This window comes from Dendropsophus ebraccatus, chromosome 6 (genome assembly GCF_027789765.1).
Source record: "Dendropsophus ebraccatus isolate aDenEbr1 chromosome 6, aDenEbr1.pat, whole genome shotgun sequence".
Lineage (NCBI taxonomy): Eukaryota > Metazoa > Chordata > Amphibia > Anura > Hylidae > Dendropsophus > Dendropsophus ebraccatus.
Genome location: NC_091459.1, coordinates 27,175,740 through 27,200,186, shown reverse-complemented (window position 1 = coordinate 27,200,186; position 24,447 = coordinate 27,175,740). Strand labels below are relative to the sequence as shown.

General features: G+C 41.5%; 1 protein-coding gene across 3 annotated transcripts in view; it reads left to right on the top strand.

Annotated features, from left to right (window-relative positions):
* Window positions 1-20,366, top strand: part of CNR1 (cannabinoid receptor 1) — a 103,178-nt gene extending 82,812 nt beyond the window's left edge. For all 3 annotated transcript variants that reach the window (XM_069973559.1, XM_069973557.1, XM_069973560.1), the window contains exon 3: window positions 18,712-20,366. In XM_069973559.1, coding sequence (XP_069829660.1) covers window positions 18,770-20,158 — 1,389 coding nt within the window. In that variant the 5' untranslated portion in view covers window positions 18,712-18,769 and the 3' untranslated portion in view covers window positions 20,159-20,366. The remainder of the gene's footprint in view (window positions 1-18,711) is intronic.
* Window positions 20,367-24,447: the final 4,081 nt, after the last annotated feature.

The following is a 24,447-nucleotide window of genomic DNA, read 5'->3' as shown; positions in this document are numbered from 1 at the left end:
CAAAACTGACCTTCCTTTGAGCAGATTGTGTTTCTGGAGCATCACATTTGTGGGGTCAATTAAACTCTCAAAATGGCCAGAAAAAGAGAACTTTCATCTGAAACTCGACAGTCTATTCTTGTTCTTAGAAATGAAGGCTATTCCATGCGAGAAATTGCTAAGAAATTGAAGATTTCCTACAACGGTGTGTACTACTCCCTTCAGAGGACAGCACAAACAGGCTCTAACCAGAGTAGAAAAAGAAGTGGGAGGCCGCGTTGCACAATTAAGCAAGAAGATAAGCACATTAGAGTCTCTAGTTTGAGAAACAGACACCTCACAGGTCCCCAACTGGCATCTTCATTAAATAGTACCCGCAAAACACCAGTGTCAACATCTACAGTGAAGAGGCGGCTGCGGGATTTTGGGCTTCAGGGCAGAGTGGCAAAGAAAAAGCCATATCTGAGACTAGCCAATAAAAGAAAAAGATTAAGATGGGCAAAAGAACACAGACATTGGACAGAGGAAGACTGGAAAAAAGTGTTGTGGACGGATGAATCCAAGTTTGAGGTGTTTGGATCAGAACAAATGAAAAGATGCTGGAAGAATGCCTGACGCCATCTATTAAGCATGGTGGAGCTAATATGATGGTCTGGGGTTGCTTTGGTGCTGGTAAGGTGGGAGATTTGTACAGGGTAAAAGATATTCTGAATAAGGAAGGCTATCACTCAGTTTTGCAACGCCATGCCATACCCAGTGGACAGCGCTTGATTGGAGCCAATTTCATCCTACAACAGGACAATGACCCTAAACACACCTCCAAATTGTGCATGAACTATTTACAGCAGAAGCAGGCAACTGGTATTCTATTAGTAATGGAGTGGCCAGCACATTCACCAGATCTGAACCCCATTGAGCTATTGTGGGAGCAGCTTGACCGTATGGTACGCCAGAAGTGCCCATCCAACCAATCCAACTTGTGAGAGCTGCTTCTAGAAGCGTGGGGTGTAATTTCTCCAGCTTACCTCAACAGATTAATAGCTAGAATGCCAAAGGTGTGCAATGCTGTAATTGCTGCAAAAGGAGGATTCTTTGACGAAAGCAAAGTTTGATGTAAAAACAATGTTATTTCAAATACAAATCATTATTTCTAACCTTGTCAATGTCTTGACTCTATTTTCTATTCATTTCACAACGTATGGTGGGGAATAAGTGTGACTTTTCATGGAAAACACAAAATTGTTTGGGTGACCCCAAACTTTTGAACAGTAGTGTATATATATATATATATATATATATATATATATATATAGTTGCAAGTATTTAAAACAATAAAACAATAACAAAGCTATGCTTACCTCTCCACACTTCCCTGGTGTCCCTCCTATCCTGCCTCCGCTTGGACTTGTCTGAGGGGGAGGGGGGTTGACAGCCCGCTCAACCAATCACTGACTTAGAGGGGACAGTGCAGCGGCCAGTGATTGGCTAAGCCAGCTGTCATCCCCGATATGAGCATAACTTTTTTATTGTTTTTTTTATACTTGCTACTGTATTGTTTTTGCTAGCCAGATAACCCCTTTAAAGTAAAAAAAAAAAATGTTACAGGGGCTCCACCTTCCATATGCCTTTCATAACAGTGGTGTCTCTACTCTTCTTTTAGATCTAGTCAATCCCAAGTCTTTACGATGGTCCACCCGCATGCTCTTAGTTCCACCTGCATGATCCTTAGTGATTTCCTAGGTCTTGGCATTTGCATAGTTTAACAGCAGATCTCATTTTATTTCAGGGACTCACCTGAAATAAAGGAATTATTTGAACTTCTTATAATGTTTTTCTCTGATACCTTCTCTTTAAAGAAAATCTGTCATCTCTATTTCATGCTCAGAGATCAAGTGTCAAGGAGGTGTTGCTGAGCTGCAGCATGCATGCCTCCACTTCCCCCCACCCCTTTCTGCCTTACATGTTTGATATACAAGACTCATCTTTTAGCAAGATGTATGTCAATTAGTCAAGGCAGAGAAGGGGTGGGTGGGGGGGGGGAGGAGACATGCATGCTGCACTTGAACTCGGAGCATGAAATTGTGCTGACAGATTCCCTTTAAACATGAAATCTAAGAACACTATTCCTGGTGTCATCAACAAACACAGGAATGACAATACTATTGAAACAATCGTTCATCAGATCTTACTCTATGTTCTAGGGGGTGCTTGAACTCCGTAAGTTTAACAGCAAGAACACAATACAGTTTCAAAACATTGCAACATACCTCCAAGGGCCAGTTCACACAGAGCAAAAGAAGCGGAACTCTCCGCCATAGAATCCCACCTGCCTCAGTGTGACACTGTTTCTCTATGGGAGGGCTTGCGTGCCTCTGCTTCCGTCTCTCTCAGCTCAAAGAATTGACATGTCAATTCTTTAAGAGGAGAGTCGCAGAGAGCCGAGGCACGCAAGCCCTCCCATAGAAAGACAGTGTCACACTGAGACAGGTGGGATTCTATGGCGGAGAGTTCCACCGTGGAATTCCACCGCTTTTTCTCCATCTGAACTGGCCGTAAGGCACCGTAACATATTTTCAATTGTAGAGTTTCACTCAACATAACATTAAAATTTAGCAGAAATTGAATATGAGTGGTTGCAAGGGTGGTGCCCCCTCCCTTACATGTGAAATGGTTGCGTGCCTGTGTTCTCTAAACCTCTGATGACAGGAAGCTTATAATCAGAAGGAGCAGCAGCGATTAGAACTAGAGGACCAAATGACTGCCATGAGATATTACAACGAGAACGGTCAAATAATTAGGCCATGAATATTGTCAATGTCATTTTTTTTTTTACAAATAATTTTTTTTCAGTTAATTTTAATGGCTTGAAACTTTATGGCCGTATACAGTTTAGAAACATCGGTTTTATATTTCCACCCAATTCATGCAACTAAAACCTTAAAGGGATTCTAAGCATACCGCATTAATTAAAAAAATCCTAATAATCACACTAGGCACATTGACAGTTAATTAGAAGAGTTTTACATAAGCTGGGTTCAAGGTTTGTACAAACGCCCAGCTACGACATGCATCGACTTCAAGTACATTGCTAACAAACCAGTATTCCTCCCCAGCCTAATATGTAGAGTGCATGATATACGGAATACATCAGAAGAAGAAAAACATAGGCTTATTAGATTATTGAGGCCGTCTGGTAGGCTTATGCTTACACTGGAAATACAAGAACCTCCCTCAAAGGATTTTTCAAATCTGCTATGAAAGCTGTAAAATCCTTACAGCCCTCCCGGGGATACTTGCCCTTTTTTAAGATTCATGAGTCTTGCAATGGTGATTTTTATGATTAGATCCACCTTGGAGGTATTTAAGCTTTTTGATGCACAAATAAGTGTTTTAGCTTTTGAATAACATGCATCGTATCAAATTATGGCCATTTTAATGTTAAAATCGGACAAGTGTGTAAACAGATGCTTTTGAATGGTTATTATTCCAGAGTGTTTAGTTTTACATATTAATGTTGTTTTTGCAAGGGTGGAGGTGTCAAGTGGCCAGGACCGTATTTGTTACTTGGTCTCAGAGAGCGGGTGCTTGAGGTGGCAGAGTTAAAGAGACAATGGGGGACATTTATCAAGGGCTTTGCGCCTATTTTTAGGTAACTAATTGGATTTTTCACCCATTTTTGGCCAAGTTCTATTTACAAACCAGTAATCGATGGGTGAATATTTTTTAGATGCAACTTTTTTTTTATTCTGCCTGTTTTCAGTATTCACCTAAAAGATCACATAATCCGGGATTAGCACCTAATTTATTATTTTAAAAAGTTTATTGTAAAAAGTTGCAGAAAACAGGTGCAGGCCTACATCTGGCCAGTACCAGGTGAATATGCTTGTGCATTTTTTGCGACTTTTTACTTAGATTCGTTCACTATGGTAGTGCTACATTTTATCACAAGATATTGGAACAAAATATACACCAATCCCCATTAGAATAGTTGCACACATTAGACTCCTTAGTAAATGTTCCCCATTGTAGCACTAAAAGGCACTTTTTTATGTTTTAACCTCGTAGGGACCAGCCCAATTTAGGCCAAGCAAATTTCTTAATTTTTCTCATTGTCGTCCTCAAGAACCATAACTTTTAGTTTTCCATTGACATTGATTTATGAGTAGTGATGAGCGGACCAAAGGACCAAACTTCAAAAAGTTAAAAATTCGAAGACAATTTTTTTATTTTATTTTTATTATATAATTTTTTTTACTGCACACTGAATAGTAAAAAGCAAATTAAAAAAAATATATTTTTTTCCGTTATCATTCCAAAATGGTAAATAAAAGTTAATCAACTAGTTACATTGCATCTCAAAATGTCGTCATTAAAAAGCAAAGTTTGTCCTGCAAAAAACAAAAGCCATAAAAAAAGTTATGGCGCTTAGAAGACAATAATTAAAAAAACAACAAAAAGTACTAAAACCTAAAATAAGCCAGTGGCTAAAGAGTTAAAAGTGTCAACTATAACATATGGTTCATCAGGTCCAACAATATCTTTGATATGTTACCGCAGATGTCATTATTTTTTTTTAATTTAATTTAATTTTTCTTTTGTATAACTTTCTGACAATTTTAAAATAATTTTATTTCACTGTACTTTTCCTTTAGGATTATTATTATTATTATTATTATTGTTATTATTATTTTAAATCTTTATTTTCAATTTTTAAAATACATATAGCAAAAAAACAAAAGAGGTGTGTGACTTTTTTACACAATTCATATTGAAACAACAGGATGGCAATAATCTGGTTTCTTGGGAAAAGATGTCATTATTTTACATAACCCAGGTGAAATTACTTTTTTGTATTATCCATGTGGGGTAATGGGGGTAACAACATGACAATTGCCCTGCAAAAAATAGGGCAGGGAAAGTACTGTGTATTGGGATGGACAAAGTCCTGTTGGCGGGGGAAGGTCACTAATTGCCCTTTTGATGTTACTAGCAGCTTGAAAATAGTGTTTAGCTCTCTGCTGTTCACAATACTTCCCAGAATGTTGCCAGAGTTATGCATGCGGTGCTGTGGCCAATTAATCCGAGTGTTGGCAGAGTTAGGAATTTAGTGCCGTCGAATAATCCAAGTGTTGTGGGCGGTAAGCAGTGAGTACTGTAACTAATAGTGATGAGCGAACATACGGTCAGCATTTGGCTCCCGCTGCCTGAAGAAGTTGGATGCAACCCCAGGAAGTCCTGGACAACATGGATACTGCCATAGGCTGTATCCATGTTTTCCTGACAGCCCTAGGGTCGTATCTAATCTGAGGACCACCGGCATGACCAGGCATATGAATGCAAAGCACAAATTTGAGTTCAGACACCTGAGTAACCAGGAAACATCTAAGATTCTCTCTGCCTTCTCTTCCGCTTCAGCTTTCTCTGCCTCTCCCTCCCACACCCAAGTGACAGGTCTACCTGTTACCTACAAGGGGAGAATATGACAGAACCAGCAACACCATCATCATCAACATCATCAACAACCATCTCCACACCATACGAGGGAAGTGTTCAGCTTTCATCCCCAAACCCTGGAGATAAAGTAGACGTATCCTCCTTCACAACCAACAGCCCTGGTTTTGAATGGAAGCATTTGACAATTGCTGGCCTTTGAACTGCTCCCATTCCCCAAAAATTGGTGACAACGACTGTCCCTTAGCAGTAATATTAATATTTTGTAATTATATAGCGTGCACATATTCCAAAGCACTTTAGAATTTTATGTCATTCCCAGCCGCCACTACTTCTGGGTTAATGTAGTGGCAGCTGGGCCTGAGACAGGAAGCGCTTTGGTTGCATGTCCTACCACTACCCAGGATTTCAGGGCTGTCTGAATGGCACATATGGTAAACCTGGTGTTGCAGAGCTTCTTAGGATATTACCCTCACATGACACGGTTGCTGCGTAAAGTGCCTGCGGTGTGTGCTGCTGCTGGCCTGTCTTCACTGCAGCAGAACTATGGCCTTCCCACCCACCACTCATATGTGACGTAACCACAGGGCCACATTACATATGCTGCAGAGAGTGTGCGAGCAGCATAGTGGATGTAGTTTTATCTGCAGAACGCATGGGTCACAGTGTGGTCATCACTTTCCCACCAATGAGTTATTGCAGCCGGGCTAGATGCAAAGGACCCAGAGGAGACATCTCACACCGAAGAAAGCTTGTTCTTGGCTCGGGGCAGACTGTGTGACATAAGTGACTACATACTGTAATGCCTGCACAATGGCTGTCTAGTTGCTTGCATTCTGACCGGAGCTGATTATTGGGGGGGGGGGGGGGGCACCCTAATTGATCCCGGCTACAAGAACATTCTATGGATTTGGAGTGTGGCAACAGTTTTTTTTTTTTTTTTTTTTAAATAGTTTCTAATCTGCCAAAGTATTACAACTATATTAATTTGGTATCACTTTAATCATAGTCATTTTTATTTATCATTATGTTTTTATATTTTTATTATTTTCTTTTTATTACATTACTGAATAGTAATAAGCAAATTAAAAAAAAAAAAAAGAAAATCTTTTTTTTTTTTAGTTATTTCAAAATAGTTAATAAAAGTTAATCAATTGGTCACATTGAATCTCAAAATGTCACCATTAAAAAGCAAACTTTGTCCTGCAAAAAACAAGTTATGGCAACAATTTAGAAAATTTTGAAAAGTTCTAAAACCTAAAATAAGCCAGTGGTTAAGGAGTTCAAAGTGTCAACTATAACATATGATTCATCAGGCTCAACCACATCTTTGATGTGTTAGGGCCCTATTCCACGGGACGATTATCTTTCAGATTATCGTTAAATCGTTCGAATCTAAACGATAATAGTTCGTTTGAATAGCAGTTAACGATTAACGACCGAATGAGAAATCGTTGATTGTTTAATAAGACCTTGACCTATTTTTATTGTTGCTCGTACGCAAATCGTTTGCATTGAATAAGATGTCATTCGGTCAGTCGCAGTAGTGACAAACGCAATAGCGACGACAAGACGACCACAAGAACGATCATAAGTAACGATTATCGTTCCATGTAAATGGGGGAACAATTTCAGGTCTTTCACAATAGCGGTCGTTTGGATCGTTTATCGTTAACGATTATGCGAATGATAATCGTCCCGTGAAATAGGGCCCTTACTGTAGATGTAATTACTTATACTTAGATTACCTGGATGTAATTACTTTTTTGTATTACCCATGAGATAACCTTTCTGGAGCTTCTTTACTTACAGTAGACTGTGTTGCGGCATTCCTTTGTTATTGCTTGTAGACGTGTATGAATGAGACTTTTTGCGACTAACTCATTATAACAATGGAGCTGGAACTACATTACATAGCAATACATTAAAGGGGTATTCCACTCAAACATGCCCATGGTTAGACTAACAATTCCTTTTATACTTATCTATTAAGTCTCCTTTCCCCAGTTCTCAGCTGCTTCTTTCTACTGAAGACACAAAAAAACTGTGTATGAGCTTTTCTCTCTGTCTCCCCCTCCTCCCTTCCAAGATAGCTGATATAAACAAGTCCCTATCTGCAACTTTGTAATGGCGGGGGGATTAGTCACAGTGAGTTCATCAGCAACTTGACCTCAGATTACCCTCCCAGCATCACAAATAAGCTACAAAGTTGCAGATAAAGCCTGCCAGGGACTTATTTACACCAGCTGTCTCAGAATGGAGGGGGAGACGGAGAGAAAAGCTCACACACAGTTTTTTTGTGTCTTCAACAGAAAGCAGCAGCTCAGAACTGGGGGGGGACTATATAGATAATAACAAGTATGGAAAGAATTGTTAGTCTCAACATGTTTGAGTGGAATACTCCTTTAAGTTAAATGTAATCCTGGGGACTGCAGTAAACTCAATAGTTACAATGCATCAGTAGTGGTACCTCAGGCTAACTGACAAGTATGTTACCAGTCTCTTTGTTAATATGATGTGTTCCTATACTTTCATGTGTGTTTTCACCTGTTTTACAGACGTAAATCTTGACTTGGATCACAAATCTAGAGACCTGAACTGAAAGCATCAAAACACAAACACAGGTCCATATTGGCGTATGTGTGAGAGTGGCTTATAAAGTCAGGAATAGTTGGGCACTGTGAGACTATATAGGAACGCATCCCTTTCACAGAAAGGAAGGTCGCTCCACAAGCGGGGTCCTGGTATGGCTAGCTGCTGGTCCTCTGAATCAGATAGTGCCGATGTAAAGCACAGGAGATACTGGAGGTTTGTTTGTGGTCAGCAAGCCAGGTCATTAACGGGAGAGTCCGAATGGTACCAGGGATAAGGCAGCAGCATGGTCAACCAGGTGGAGGATCAGGGCAGGCAGCTCGGATGCAGGCCAGACAGTTTGTGCCAGCAATAGGAGAAGCAAATGTTACAGGCAAACAAATGTGATATGAGGAGCAGGCATGGGTCAGGATACATGGAATAGCAGATACAGGAACAACACAGGAACGCAACATATCAACAACAGAGATGATCGAAGAGTGAGAATTTTCTGGTTCTTACAAACTCGAAACTTCGGCATGAGTACCGCCTGGAAAACAGGGATACAGCCTATTACCTAGGCTGTATCCCTGTTTTCCAGGCGGTACTCGGGCTGTCTCCACCTTCCCCACGGAACGGGGAGGCAGCGGGAGTCAACTTGAAAATTCCCATTGTTCGATCATCTCTAATCAACAACACTCATGCAAAAAGTGGGTAAGTGGAGGAAGAATAATGAAGAGTACACTGGCCCTTTAAATCTATAAAGTCAGGTGCACATGCATCCTAGATGCCAGTGAGGGAACTGCAACCATGTCTGAAGTATGGAGCACAAACTGGGAGGCTGTGGTGGACACCTGCTGCCATGGATAGAATGGGGAGTGTGGTGGAGCAGTAGGCAGGACTGGGACACAAACAGTGAACCACATTATGTAGGTATTAGAGATGAGCGAACCTCGAGCATGCTCAAGTCGATCCGAACCCGAACTTTTGGCATTTGATTAGCGGTGGCTGCTGAAGTTGGATAAAGCCCTAAGGCTATGTGGAAAACATGAATATAGTCATTGGCTGTATCCATGTTTTCCAGACAACCTTAGAGCTTTATCCAAGTTCTGCAGCCCCCGCTAATCAAATAACTTTCGGGTTCGGATCGACTCGAACCTGAACCCGGTTCGCTCATCTCTAGACTAGGTACATACCGGAAACACTCCACAAGGTTGTCTGTTTTGAAGTTGCTCTTTCCCTACCTACTTTACCCCTTTATCATAGTCACTTAGACCGATCTTTGCACTTGGATTTTTTTCTGCTTGCAATACATCAATCTCTGTTCACCTGCAGCCTCAAATATCCTTCCCCATTGAAAGGTTGTCTGAAGATAATTAATGTTAATCATTTAACCGGACCGTGGTTTTAATTTTATGGCTGATACATGTTTACTTTTTGTGAAAACATGTAACTTCCCTTTACAAGACACATCTGTCAAATATTGCTAGGTAGTCTATATCAGTACCACATTGACATAAGGTACATGTCACCAGCTTGTCATCTTTACAGTAAGTTCCCATCCAAATATTTTCACCAACAATCACATTACCTATCCCTAAAATTTCTAAGACAAGATGTATAGGATATACAAAATAAATAAATAAACCAGAATATTTGGTGGTAAGGAACACCCCTCTCCCCCTCATTTATTGCTTATACTTCAGGATATTTCATTCACTGCAAACATAGAAATAGAATATAATCATTTTATTGTGTTTTTGACCTTCCCAATCATATATGTTTTTCATAAAATGGATGAAATAGATGGTGGAGAGAGGTACTCCTCATGCAGGAAATATTAAGTGGTAACATCTATAGTAGGTGAATATGGATACATTTACAGTAGTGAAAAAATATTTTACAGTATTTAAGCATAAGCTCAAATGCCTTATAAATGTGCTATTTCTGTGGCACCCCATGGTGGTGCCCATCACTACTTTTTGGAAGAAATGTATGTTGTAATGTGTAACAAGTCACTAATGCACATGGTAAAGCCTTGTGCATAGAGACTATACCAGGCTCATAGAGACTTTTATACTTACTCCTTACTAGGCAGTTCATATGGATGCTTGGGCGTCACCAACAAACACATAACACTATGCAGCGTTAAATACTGCCACATAGTGCACATAATATTCCCTAGGCCCACAGTGCCTAGACGCAAGTCTTCAGAGCGGCTCTCAAAGCAAGGGGACAGTGATCACAGAAAACCCTTCCCAGATGCTCAGAGCGGCTTTCACAGCGCAGCAGTGGGGTAGGGTGCCCCTCTGAAGACCTGCACTGTTCCCATCCCGAAGGTGGTGGGATACTGTAAGAGCTGCTCTGAAAACCTGCGTTGCCCACCCCCGGGTGCTAAGGGGAAGGTGGGAGCACGGCCGATTCTGGGTTTTTCGTCCCCTCACTAGCCGCCCCCCCCCCCCCCGCACCCGGAATGCCACCAACCCCCAACCACTACAGCAATGTGATCTCCACAGCGCGACCCAGCCGACCATGGGCACTCACCACAGCCTGGAGGGGGATGAGACCTGCTGGGTGACGTCGCGGAAGCCCGGCGGGACATGGGGGACAGCGGTGAGTGTGGGCGGCTGGACGGCTGCAGCGGGACAGGTGAGTGGCTGCAGGGCTGCTGTCATTTTTTTAAAGTGAAACTTAACTTAAACGACAGCAGGGGGAACATTTTGCCGCCCCCTGCAGGACCGTAGAATCTGCCGCCTGAGGAGAAATTGTAACGCCTGGAGAAGTGGATCCACTGGACCGTCACTAGCACTAACCTGGCACTAACCTCACCAGGGAGCAGATCTAAGGGGCCGCTGGCTTTCACCAGAGCCCGCCGCAAGGCCGGATGGACTTGCTGCGGCAGGCGACTCCCAGGTCGCTACCCCTGGCTTGGTTGCTAGTGACGGCAGGCGAGGCGTGGCAGGAGCAGTAGGCAGGAGATGGTGCAGGCAGAGGTCTGTAGGCGTAACCGCAGGTGACCGGCTGAACACAGGAGCAATAGTGTAACAGAGGAGCAGGAACCAGGAACAAGGACTAGGGACCAGGTAGCGGACAGGAATCAGGAACAAGGACTAGGGACCAGGTAGCGGACAGGAATCAGGAACAACAGGGAGCTGGGCCAAACGCTATGGGAAGCATGTAGAGGCTCCAACACCTGGAAGGGGACAGGGCTGGAGCTTATAGGGGAGTGATTAACATTCAAGCCAATTAGGAGCGCACTGCCCCTTTAAATCTGAGACAGCCGGCGCGCGCGCGCCCTAGGAGGCGGGGACGTCCACGCCGGCCGGCACAGCGATGGGCAGGAGCGCGGTGAGGTGAGGCGCCTCCCGGGGCCGAAGCAACAGCAGCGCCGGGTCCCTGCATATGGACACCGGCTGCTGCAGAAGTGGGAGAGAGGGTGCGGCGGCGGTCCGGAGCACGGGACGCCGCCGTGGCCCTAACAGAAATGCTCATTCTGCCTCATGGCAGAAGCGGCTCTGGGTGGGAGGCATGCACTGCTCCCTAGACACTACTGGGGGCCCATACTATGTTTTGCAATGGGGCCCCATGAATCCCAGTGGACAAGTAAACTGTGGAAGCTGCTTGTGCTTGTCAGTGGAGCAAATGATTCCCTCTACTGGCGGTTTCTTTGGGCCCTCCAAATCCTGTTCACCATTTTATGCAATCAGTAATGATGCTATCAATCCTCTGCCAAGTGCCAGTGTTTAGCGTCGCTTGTGCAGTGCTGTCTTTTAGCTAAATGCCAATGATGCTATTACATTGGGTCACCTTTTGTGCCATGTTGCCGGTAAGAATGATAGAAGAATGCAAGCATTTACGCCATTGCATTAAATTTAGAAGGAAATCAAAACTGGATTGGATCTTACCCGGCTAGCTTCCAGATACAAATTAAGAGCAGTCTCTGCAGAGACCTGTATTTATGAAGCTTTATAATAAGACAGCAAGAAGTAAGGTTACAGAGTACCAGTTGTCACCTACAGTTCTGCTGTCAATATAGTCGCTGATATACAGCCACTTCTTAGAGTTTGGCTGACTGGTTAAAGACTATATTATATAACAACAGTATCATCGGTATATCTATAATATAAAAAACCAAGGGTGAAAATGTAACTCATGTTATAAAAACGTCTGGATTTACAGTGCGCACATTAGCAGTGAATCTTTATTACTATGACCATATCTTCCTCTGTCTTGAAATAGTAATGAAAATGCGGTTTTGCTGCAAAACAATATTTGAATGGTTTGTGGGCTAATGGGATAGACAAAGACGGCATAAAAGTTTATGAATATTTTAGTGGTAGAGACTTTGAATCTCTTAAATAATTGCTGAGTCCTACTGCGTGGTACCTATGGTTGTGTATTAGTAACGTACAATAAGTACAATATTTATTTTCTGCTTAAGGATGCAGCATCTGGATACAGGTATAGACAGTATATACAGTACATGTTATTATGTATACACTCTGGAACACTAGAAAAAATCCTAAGGGACAAGCATTATGCATCTTGATAGGATCACTGTAGAGAGTATTGAAGAACAAGCATAGTCAGTCTTTGGTCAAAATACAATGGAGAATATTGAAGAATAAACCTACAAATCCGTGTGTATGCAAACTCTAGTCATGCATACATATAATCTCTACAGTCCTCCAAAGCAGATCGGATTTTATAGCCTTTGTACAAATCTTACTGAATATCAGATAACAAGACATATTTTATGCATCTCATAGGACACAGGATGCTGAACCTTTCAAGCGGCATACACTTTTATTACAAGCTGGCATAGCATGCAGATTGTCGAGAAAAAATAGCCTGTGCTCTATGAAGTCACAGTCTGTTCATGTATTACATTAAAGGCAATCCATTTAAAAAACTAGCATGTAAAACTATGCCTTTCCTGGAGTGGCTAAAAAAAAATGGTTGCTATGGTCTGCTTTATTTTTTAACCCCTTCCCACCCCTGCACCGTAAATTAACGTCGTTGCTGCCTATGCCTGATGCTGCAGCGACGTTAATTTATGCTGTAGGATGACACAGGCATAGAAGCTATGCCTGTGTCATCCCCAGCGGGTCCCGGCTATCAGTGATCCCGCCGCAACTCTCAGCACCGGAGCAGCGCTCCGCTGCTGAGAGTTAACCCTATAGATACTGTGGTCAGCACGACCGCAGCATCTATAGGGCTCCTGACAGAGAATTCTCCCTCTACAGAGGGAAAATTCTCTGTCCGTTGTGTCCATCGGGGCTCTGTGAAGTGATTGCAGAGCCCCGATGGTAGCTATGGAAACCGGAAGCCTCAGGCTTAGAAATTTCCTGGCTACGTAGGCCGGCAGAGAAGGGAGGGGAGGCAGGATGCGCGACCATGCGCTCTGCCCCCTCCCATCTCTCCCCTGCCCCTGGGACAGAGGAGAGGGGGCAGACATAGAGACATCAGCTTATGGGATCATTATGATCCCATAAGCTGGTGTCCAAAAACGACCTGGGCATTGAGGAATCAATGACCCATGGTTGTGAAAGGGTTAAAGGGAAATGAATAGAGATGAGTAAACCTCAAGCATGCTCAAGTTCATCCGAACCCGAGTGTTCGGCATTTGATTAGCGGTGGCTGCTGAAGTAGGATAAAGCCCTAAGGCTATGTGGAAAAAATGGATATAGTCATTGGCTGTATCCATGCTTTCCGGACAACTTTAGAGCTTTATCCAAATCAGCAACCCCCGCTTATCAAATGCCGAACGCTCGGGTTTGGATGAACTCAAGCATGCTCGAGGTTCGCTCATCTCTAGAAATTAACTTTTAGCAGGATAGAGGAGGAACTGATTCTGCACTTTACATAGTTTTTTTTTAATGTTGGTCCCTGTCCCCGTTAGGGCTCACAATCTTAATTCACCAATCTGTATGTTTTGGGTGTGGGAGAAACCAGAGTATCCTTGTTGAGATTTGAACCCAGAATTTTAGAAAATTTAGAAAACGTTATTTCTCATCCCAGATGTGTAATTTTAGGCTATGTTAACACTTAGTTTTCTGAGCCTTATTTAAGCCTTGATTTTGGTCAAAATTTTTACCAAAACTAGAGGTGGAACTGTCATAGAGAAATCCGCTGCGGATCCTGGTAGTGTGAAGTTGAATGGGTCACATACCCGCAGTGGAATTTTCATTTTGCTGCCAGTATGTGACCCGGCCCCTTTAACCCCCCGCCACCCCCGGCCCGGAGCATACATTACCATACATCGTCGCGGCTGTGTGTGAAGCTCCCGGATCCCCTCATTCCCCGTCAGCCAATCAGTGCACTGCAGCACTGATTGGCTGATGGGGAGCGCAGGGAGCCTTAAACACAGCACCAGCGCCGAGCAGGTAATGTATGCTCCGGGCCGACGGCGGCGGAGGTTAAAGGGACCAGCTTACATATCTGCAGGGGAATGAAAATTCTGCTGCAGATATGTAACCCCATAGACCTTCACACTACATGGATCCGCAGCGTTTTTTTGCTGCAAACTCACAGTGTGAAATCCGCTGCTGTTCTGTTATGTGTGAAGCTACCATAATGGAAAGAATTGCATTTGTGTTTTTGGATCCACTCTAGATTTTAGTTAAAAAAAAAATACTGACCAAATTAAATTTAGGAAATTGCTCCAAGAACAGCTCAAAAACAGCACACACAGTTCAAGCTTAGATTATATTCAGCTGCACAGCCTGTCTAACCCAAATCTTTGATTTGTTAGTGCTAGGATTGACAAAAATATCTGTTAATTTTCCACTATCCAAAGCAAGAATGGAGCTTGACTTTTCATGCTTTTCATATAGTCAAGTTTACAAAATGTTGGCTGATTTTTAAATCATAGTCCTCCCAATTTTTATTTTTATTTTTTCAATTATTTTTATTGATTTATTTATTTATTTTTTACCTTCGACTTAAACCTTTTTATGTTGCCGGTTTATCATTTATTCACAAATTTTTGAAAACTCTCCCCTAGAAATTCCTGAGACAGCTAAGGTTTGACCTTATTTGATGGTAGACACAGCAGTAGCTCACAAGCTTAAAATTGTAAGGTGTAAATGGTTAGTAGCATTAAAGGGGTACTTCAGCGAAAAGCTTTTTCCCAGTGACTGAAACACATTACAAAGTTATATAACACCTTTAATCACCTATCTGCCCCCCTTACTTATCTCCCCCCCCCCTCAATCCCCCACCAGGAAGTGAAGTTAACTCATTCTTACCTAATGACTGTTGACCCCAGGCTGCTCTGTGGCAGCCATGTTGTGACAATGACATCATCAAGAGGGAGGCGGGTCTAAGCCCTGTTAATCTAGCCTCCCCTTGTCAGATGACACAGGTTGCTCAGCTTTGATTGGCTAAACAAGATGTAAGCCATCTAGCAGTTTTACAGAGTCAGTTGGACATCACGGGAGACAAACTGCATCATGGGAAAGCACAAACCAGGAAGTAAAGAAAAAATGAAGTTACCAATTGGAGCTTTAGGGACCTGCAAACAGCAGGAAATTCAAACAGAGAGAGACTCCAGAGGGTTGGATTGATTGATTTTTAAAAAAATGCTGGAGTGCAGGAAAATAAAAAGTAAATGTATTTTACATTAATCCTTAATATTTTGAATTGCAGAGTGTGCTTTTTTATTATCTAAATGTATGATAAATCTATGATTCAAAAAAATGGAATGACTTGTACTTACTGGATATTTTGCAGTAAATTACTCCAGGAAAACAGTAACCTGACCCCTGCACAGTACTGGATATAACATTCCAATCAAACATTTATGATATTTACTTTATTTGGTCTGCTATTTCTATTACAGTATTGATGACAGCTACCATTATTCTCACACACTAGACAAGAATACATAATCTTACCGCTGTCAGTAAAATCAATGAACAGTAATATGATCATGGCACTTAAGTTATAACAGAGCATGTATAAGTGAGTAGCTTTTTACTTATTGTAATTTTAGATATGGATGACTATCTATGTATCTATGTGAAACCCCCAATAAGGTAGTTTAGCACCAGGACAGAGTAGAAATACGTGGTTCTCACTACAATTAAAGGGAACTTGTCACCCCCCGTGCCGGGACAGAGCCCAGCCGACGCCCCGGTGCAGACCCATATACTCACCTCATCTGAGAAGTTCCACTCCTGGACCCACTCCCACTGCCGAGATATCTCCATCTGAAGCCGTGCGCGCGCTCCCAGAGATGAGTCCGATGCCTATAGAGAATGACTGGAGCCGTCATTCTTTATGGGTGTTGGACTCATCTCTGAGAGCGCGCGTACGGCTTTGGGCGGAGATATCTCGGCTGCAGGAGCGGGTCCAGGAGTGGGACTTCTCGGATGCGGTGAGTATATGGGTCTGCACCGGGGTGTCGGCTGGGCTCTTTCCCGGCACGAGGGGTGACAGGTCTCCTTTAAGTCTTGATGGTAAAGGAAAATCTTGTTTCAGCAAATTTATATTTGTATCTTAAAATATTATACAATCTTACAGTATTATTTTTCTATTAATTCTTCACTCTTCAGTATGTCTACTTGCTCCCAATTAAAGGAGTATTGTAATCTGGGTTAGTTATGGCATATCCACAGAATATGGCATAAATGTCATATAGATGTAGGTCCCACCCCTGGGCCCACTCCTCTTCAGGCCTGCTTGCAGCAGCTGGATGTAGTTAGGAAGCCTAAATCCATTAAACTGGCTTCTCTACACACTTTGTTTAACTTCTATTAATTTTATAGGGGTTTACTGGTGGAAAATTACTGTAGGCAATGTGGAAATGTCTGCCCTGTATATTGTACAGCAGGCAACTGGGTTACGGCAGTGCAGCTCCCACTGAGTTCAATATGAGCTGTGCTGCAGTAACCCAGTCCCACTACTACACCGTGTACAGAGCTTTGGCTTCCTGCTTCTACATGGTTTACATCCAGGAGCCACAGCTGTGCCAATCAGTTGATTGCTAGGGGTGCCAGGCATTGGCACCTGCTGATCAGCTATAGGAAGGCTGATGTGGATATGCCATCAATAATGTTCTCCAGAAAACCAGAGTTTTAAAAACAGCGGAAATCTTTAAAACACTATTCCTAAATCTGCCCCTCTCAAATCATAGAAAACTGCAATCCGTCTGCTCAGTTACTCTCTCTATTCAGCACTGCTGCACATTAATGGGGTAGTATAGAGAGAGATTTGCTTAAAAGTGTAACTTTCTTTTAAAATATTTTTGAAGGAATCAAAAGTACTGTATAAGCAATTTTAAGAAACTCTTTTAGAGTATGTTCACACTGAGCAAATGTGGCGGAATTCTGTGGAATCCCGCCTGCCTCAGTGTACTGCCACACTGTCGAGACACCATCACGTGTCTCGACATCAGTGAACTAGCCAGACCTTCCTCCGGGAAGGAACAACCAAGCCAAGAAGTGTCTCCAATTAACGAAACCACCTAAGTAAGGTATCCATCCACAGACAGCTGTTTCGGGGTTTTTGCCCCTCATCAGTGTGGAGTAGGTTTTCTGGCTAGTGGGAGCAATGACTAGTAAGTTCATGAAAAGGACTCTGGTTGACCTCAGGGAGATCAACCAAAACACAGCAGAGACACCATCACATGTCTCAATGTCAGTGTATTGCCCCCTCAGGCGAAACAGCTGTCTGTGGATGGATACCTTGCTTAGGTGGTTTCCTTAATTAGAGACACTTCTTGGCTTGGTTGTTCCTTCCCGGAAGAAGGTCTGGCTAGTTCACTGACGTCGAGACACGTGATGGTGTCTCTGCAGTGTTCTTTTGCATATTTGATTTCCCAGAGGGCAATGTTCTAGATTACACTGATGTTGAGACATGTGATGGTCTCTGAAGTGTTTTGGTTGATCTCCCTGAGGTCAACCAGTGTCCTTTCTTCCGCTCAAAGAATTGACGTGTCAATTTAAGCTGAGAGCGGAGATGCGCAAGCCCTCTCACAGAGAAGCAGTGTCACTCTGAGGCAGGCGGGATTCCACAGTTGAGAGCTGTGCTGCTGCGGAATTACGCCACATTTGTTCAGTGTGAACATACCCTTATTGGGCAAAAAATCTGCTTTCTGTACTCAAAAAGCTGTTTTGCAGCCTCCCCCCCCCCCCCCCCTCAATTTTTATCTGCTCATTATCAGGCACAGTCTTCTACATTACAGAGAAGCAAAGTGAAGATGGATTGCTGAGTTCATTATAAAGGGGGAAGGGGCTGAGGGAGATGAGTGAGCAGTAAGAGCAGACAAGCAGCGCTGCAGTTTGGAAACTGTTTGGGCACATAAAACGCTGGATTTACAGGTTAGAAATCTCAGTGCTAGTCTGGGAACTTGGTGAGATAAGATTGCAGGATGTTGTGTTGTGCGGGGCTGCCTTTTCCTGTCTCCGTGATCACTCATCCCCCTTCTCCCTCCATAAACCGTAATGGAAACAGGAATCCTGCTTCTTCTGAAATGAGGGGGTGGGGGGGGTTAAGAAAACAGAAGGAAACTCTTTTACTTAATAAAACCTATTACAGAATTTCCTAAAATTGCTTGTACTATTGATACTTATTGATTTCTGCAACGTTACATTTCAATGACAGTTAAGCTTAAGCACAAATATCATTTTATTTATTGCTGAAATAACGTCTTAACTATCCACAGATACTATTCCTGCTAAAGCATTTCGTGTTGTTTTCCTACAGGTGGTGATCATCCACTCCGCTCTTTCCTCTGGAAGAATTTTAACTTAAGTCTGAGGTAATGAAGTCTATGTTGGATGGCCTGGCGGACACTACATTCAGAACAATTACAACTGACCTTCTATACATGGGACCAAATGAAGTTCAGTATGAAGACACAAAGAGTGATATTTCAAAACTGGGTTATTTCCCACAGAAAATGGCTTTATCCTCCTTTCAGGAAAAAATAATTGATGGTCAAAGTACTCCGCATCTGGATCCATTTAACGGAAGTGATTTTTTCAACAAGACAATTACTTCTCTTAAAGACGGTGAAGACAGTATGCAGTGTGGGAACAACTTCATGGACATGGAATGCTTCATGATTCTTACCCCAAGTCAACAGCTAGTCATTGCTGCTCTTTCTATAACTTTGGGTACATTTACTGTTCTGGAGAATATGCTTGTTCTTTGTGTCATCTTGCACTCACGTAGTCTAAGGTGCAGACCTTCCTATCATTTTATTGGCAGCTTGGCAGTGGCTGATCTTCTAGGCAGTGTCATTTTTGTCTACAGTTTTGTTGATTTTCATGTTTTTCATCGGATAGACAGTCCTAACGTTTTTCTGTTCAAACTAGGGGGCGTCACAGCTTCCTTTACAGCTTCGGTTGGCAGTCTGTTCCTTACTGCTATAGACAGGTACATCTCAATACATAGGCCTCTGTCTTATAAACGAATAGTTACGAGGACAAAGGCCGTCATTGCGTTCTGTATGATGTGGACCATAGCTATAGTCATAGCTGTTCTTCCTCTGTTTGGATGGAATTGCAAGTTGCTAAAATCTGTATGCTCAGATATTTTCCCCCTTATAGACGAATCCTATTTAATGTGTTGGATCGGTATAACCAGTGTTCTCTTGTTGTTTATAGTGTATGCATATATGTATATATTATGGAAAGCTCACAACCATGCTGTGAGAATGCTGCAGCGGGGCACTCAGAAAAGCATCATAGTTCACACATCAGAAGATGGCAAGGTGCACATCACTAGACCGGACCAGACTCGTATGGATATTAGGTTAGCCAAGACACTGGTCCTGATATTGGTGGTGTTAATAATTTGTTGGGGTCCTCTTCTGGCTATTATGGTTTATGATGTTTTTGGGAAGATGAACAAGACGGTAAAGACGGTGTTTGCCTTCTGCAGCATGCTTTGCTTGCTTAATTCAACTGTGAATCCCATTATCTATGCCCTTCGAAGCAAAGACTTGAGAAATGCATTCTGTAGCATGTTTCCTTCATGCGAAGGGACTGCACAACCCCTTGATAACAGCATGGAGTCAGACTGTCAGAATAGACATGCCAACAACACTAACGTCCACCGAGCAGCCGAAAGCTGCATTAAAAGCACCGTTAAGATTGCCAAAGTGACAATGTCCGTGTCTACAGATACGACTGCAGAAGCAGTATAGGTCAGTCAAAATAATAGGAAAAAAAATAAAAAAATAGGGAAAAGTTTGCCCCTTTAACACTGGTAAATTACAGTGAAGAATAAGTGGTATGTCTTCAATCCACAAAAATGGAAGTATACACAATGGGAATCGTATAATACAACACTAATGCCATTTCCAATTACTTACCATATTATAGAAGAAGAAAAAAAGAGCACTAATTTTATTATACAAAATATTTTTTAATTATATAGTTTCATTTATTTTGAAAAAAAAAAAAGTGAGCTGAACAATTCAAATATAGATCTACATTTTTTTAAAGCATTTTTTGTAGTCTTTAAATATCTGTGTTGTCCTTCTAGACCTTTACTTATGTATTGTACTTGTCAAAAGGAAAAGAAAAGAAAACTGGAAGACTTTTTTTTTTTTTTTTTTTTAATACCTCAAAACGGTTGTGCAAAATTTACCCGAAGTATTTGAAGAATTTAGAGGTAATCTTCTAGTTTGATAATTGCAAAACTGGATAGGGTTTACTTTACTTACATGGTAACCTTGGTATGCACTTGGGCTCTTTATGGAATATGGAATACCATATGACCTTGAGCATTAGGAAAATGCTCTTTAACTAAAGATAAGTGGGCTTAAAACTTATTTACGGTTGTGTAACTTCCCATTGACAACAAAAAGAATCGAGGCTTGTGTTTCTATGGGAGGAAATTGATGGCTCCTGCAGGCAAAGGCGATGAAGGCTAATCCGTTTGTGTAAAGCAACATATTGTACAATGGTATTGTTGTGAATTTAACATACTTTTTGTAGAAGTAGGTGAGCATCAGTAATATACACTACTGATATCCCATATGTTCTACATATACAGGATATCCCATGTAATCTATTAAAAAAATCAACAACTTTTTAGTAGGTTTATTCTACTGTCACAACTTTTGTGCGTATAAGTCGGTGTAATGTGCATGTCTGTTTGTAAATAATGATCTAGGTCATCGTATTAAAAAAAATGACCGTTACTATGACTAAGTATAACTTATAGCTCTTGTTGCACTATTTGCACATAAATTCAGTTTCTAAAATTGAGTTCTAATGGTATTAAAATGGCTAACAATGACATTGTAATTCTCCTGTATTAGTTATTGAAACACCTGAACAACTATTCTTGCTTTGTTTTTGGAAAATAAATGGCACATTAATATTTCCCAAAATAAAAAGCTAAGATAAAATATTTTATTGGATAACCCAGATACAGTTCATTTATTATAAACCTCAACTATGGTTAAGATTAGAGGATCCTAACAAAATATATTTTTCGTAAGTAATATAGAACTCTTTAGTTGTACTTTAATATAACAATATCCAGTATGTTGTTTCAATTACACAAGCACTACGTTAAAATACCTATTTTTATATCTTTGTAAAAAGGTAATAGCAGTTGCACAGTATCCCTAGTGCAGGAAATCCATCGGGGAACTAAAAAATCATTACCGGCAGGGGGTGGGGGGAAAATAAACACACAATGATAACTGCTCCTGGAGCCCGTGCTGCACCGGAGCTCCCGGACCCCGCCGGCTGTCACTTTCTCCCCGATTCTGGGTACATCATGACCCGGGTTCCATGCCACCATAGGGTGGGATTTAGCCCGCTCAGCCAATTAGTCACTGCAGCGGTGTCCCGCCCCAATCACTGACTGACTTAGTGGGTTATCTGTCAGCCAAGTCCTGAAGTAGCTGGCTGGGAGCTCAGAAGACTGCCGGCTGGGTCCAGGAACGGGATGTCGCGAGACAGGAGACTATAACTGTTTTTTTATATCTCCTCCCACTACCTGCCCTTAATGATTTTTTTAGTTCCCCACTGAACTTCTCCTTATTCCTTAGGTCACATGTGACTTTTCACTATGGTAGGACATGCTAAAATAATTATTTTTATTAATAAATATTTATTATGAACAAATTTATTTAGTTATCTGATAAAAAATATAACATTAATAAACTTGACACTATCTATGACAGGGAAAAAATGAAAGTCCTCGAATATTATGTTTTTTTTCTCCCCATTTCTTTTTTATAGTGACAACACCCACCCCAGTGTATATAAATTCCATTATGGTTTTTTTCCCCATTTTTTTTATATAGTGACAACACCCACCCCAGGGTATATATATTCCCAAAACAGTATAAACTTACAGCAAAACATAAACCCCTCACAAACTTGATTTATGTCTTTATGATGGTAGGAGAGTAAGAATAAGCTCCTGTCACCCTATGAACTGGGGGAGTAATCAACAGGAATACCACTTTACCTGTCTGGGATTTATACTGAAGGTGAAGTTGAGTAAGGCTTGGTTCACACTGTGTTTTTGCAGTCCATTTAGTGGATCCAATAATAAGAAAAAACCTTGTTTATGTGTAGGCTTAAAAAATAATGGAAGTGAGTGGAAAATGGATCCAAAATGAGACCCACAAATGCATCTGTTTTTGCATCCATTTTTCCCCATAAAACGGATACTTTAAACTGATTGCAAAAACGCAGTGTGAACCCAGTCTTAATTCCTGAAAAAAAGTAGTAAAGTAGGAGAATAAAAAATTCATGACAGAAAAAAAGCCACATGATTTGTTTAGTCCTCCCTTGAATTATTTGCTCATATACTGTATATTTCCTTATATGTGTTTATCCCAGGCACTTTTACCTTCACTGCCAAGCACCTGGCATGTGTTACTCTCAGTTAAATAATATTTTCTAACATTGCTTCTGATCTTCACCCCTCTACCTAACCTCAGATTATGGCGCCTTGTGCTTGTGCTTAGTTTCTTATTAAAAGCTCTTCACCTTATTCAACCAGATTTATAAATTTTGATCATGTTTCTCTCCTTTCCTTCTTTCCTCCAGGCTTTACAAATTAAGATCTTTTAGTTTAAGTCTTAAACTTAAAATTTTCCCAATTTGTGTAGCCCATCTTTGTGCCAATTGTATTATATCTATTGATAGACAAAAGAGGAAAGAGCAGGCACTACGATCCCCAGCACTCCGACAGCACAGCTTCCCATAAGCCACCTGACCGCTCTGGTGGTGCTCGCTGCTGAAGGTGAAAGTCCAATGCAAATAGTGGTGAACTAGATAAACAACGGCAACTCACTAACGTAGAACTCTACGTTGGTGAGTTTCCGTTGTTTATCTACTTCACCACTATTTGTATTATATCTATATCTTTTTGTAAGGGAGGTCTCCAGAACTGAGCACAGTATTCCAGATGTGGTCTCCCTCTTCCTACTAGTTATACCTCTAGCTCCAGCCCAGCATACAATTATCGTTCCCTACTGCCTGGTTGCACTGGTGACTCATTTTAAGGCTGTCAGAAATCATTACCCCTAAATCCATCTGTTCTGAAGTCTTCACTAACACACAATCTGGAAATATAATATTTGGGCATAGGATTTCTTCCCACCAAGCACATTTTTTTACATTTGGAAACATTGAACCGGAGTTTCATTGTTTTGACCAATTATTACATTTATTTCACCTACAATAATACTAAAAACCAAAAACAACCTGGTCACATGACCCTCAATCCCTGATCCGAGTATTTTTTTAGGTAATATATTTACGTAGTGATCTCAGACCTGGATTTATTGACTTTTCTCTTATGTCTCTTAAAAACATACAGTTGGACCTTAATAACGATAAGGTACATCACTAATTGCAAAAATGGCCGTGATTTATGCAAAACATATGTTGTATGTAAATTAATGGAATCCCGGACGGAGCGTATATACATAGTATAGTCTCCGGCAGGGATTCCATCCGTCCGCACTGCAGTACCGGCTGGAATGATCTTCAGTAACAACGGCCATTCTGTGACCCAGCTGGGTCACAGAATAGCCGGTGTTATATGTAGTGTGAGCTCAGCCTTAGAGTTGTTGCAGTATTTTCAAAATGTTACAATGTCCAGTATTAAACCACTAATAATAATAATAATAATAATAATAATAATAATAATAAGATACTGGTTACCTAGGCATATCACACTAAACAGACTGCCTTAGGCTATGTTAAGACAATGTATAACAATGTCCATTGCATAGCAACTGACAATGCTATATTGCCGGCCGACAGATGGCATACCACTGTATTGGCTGCAGTAACATCCTTTTACAATTGACTTGCTTGCACACCCAACGGTGCCCACAAGTCAATTGTAAAAGGATAACTACACTACAATGCAAAGTTCGGCCATACATTGTGTTAACAGCTATTGTTTCTGGAGGTTTCATAAAAAGTGTGCATAGCCTTATTCTGTACCTGT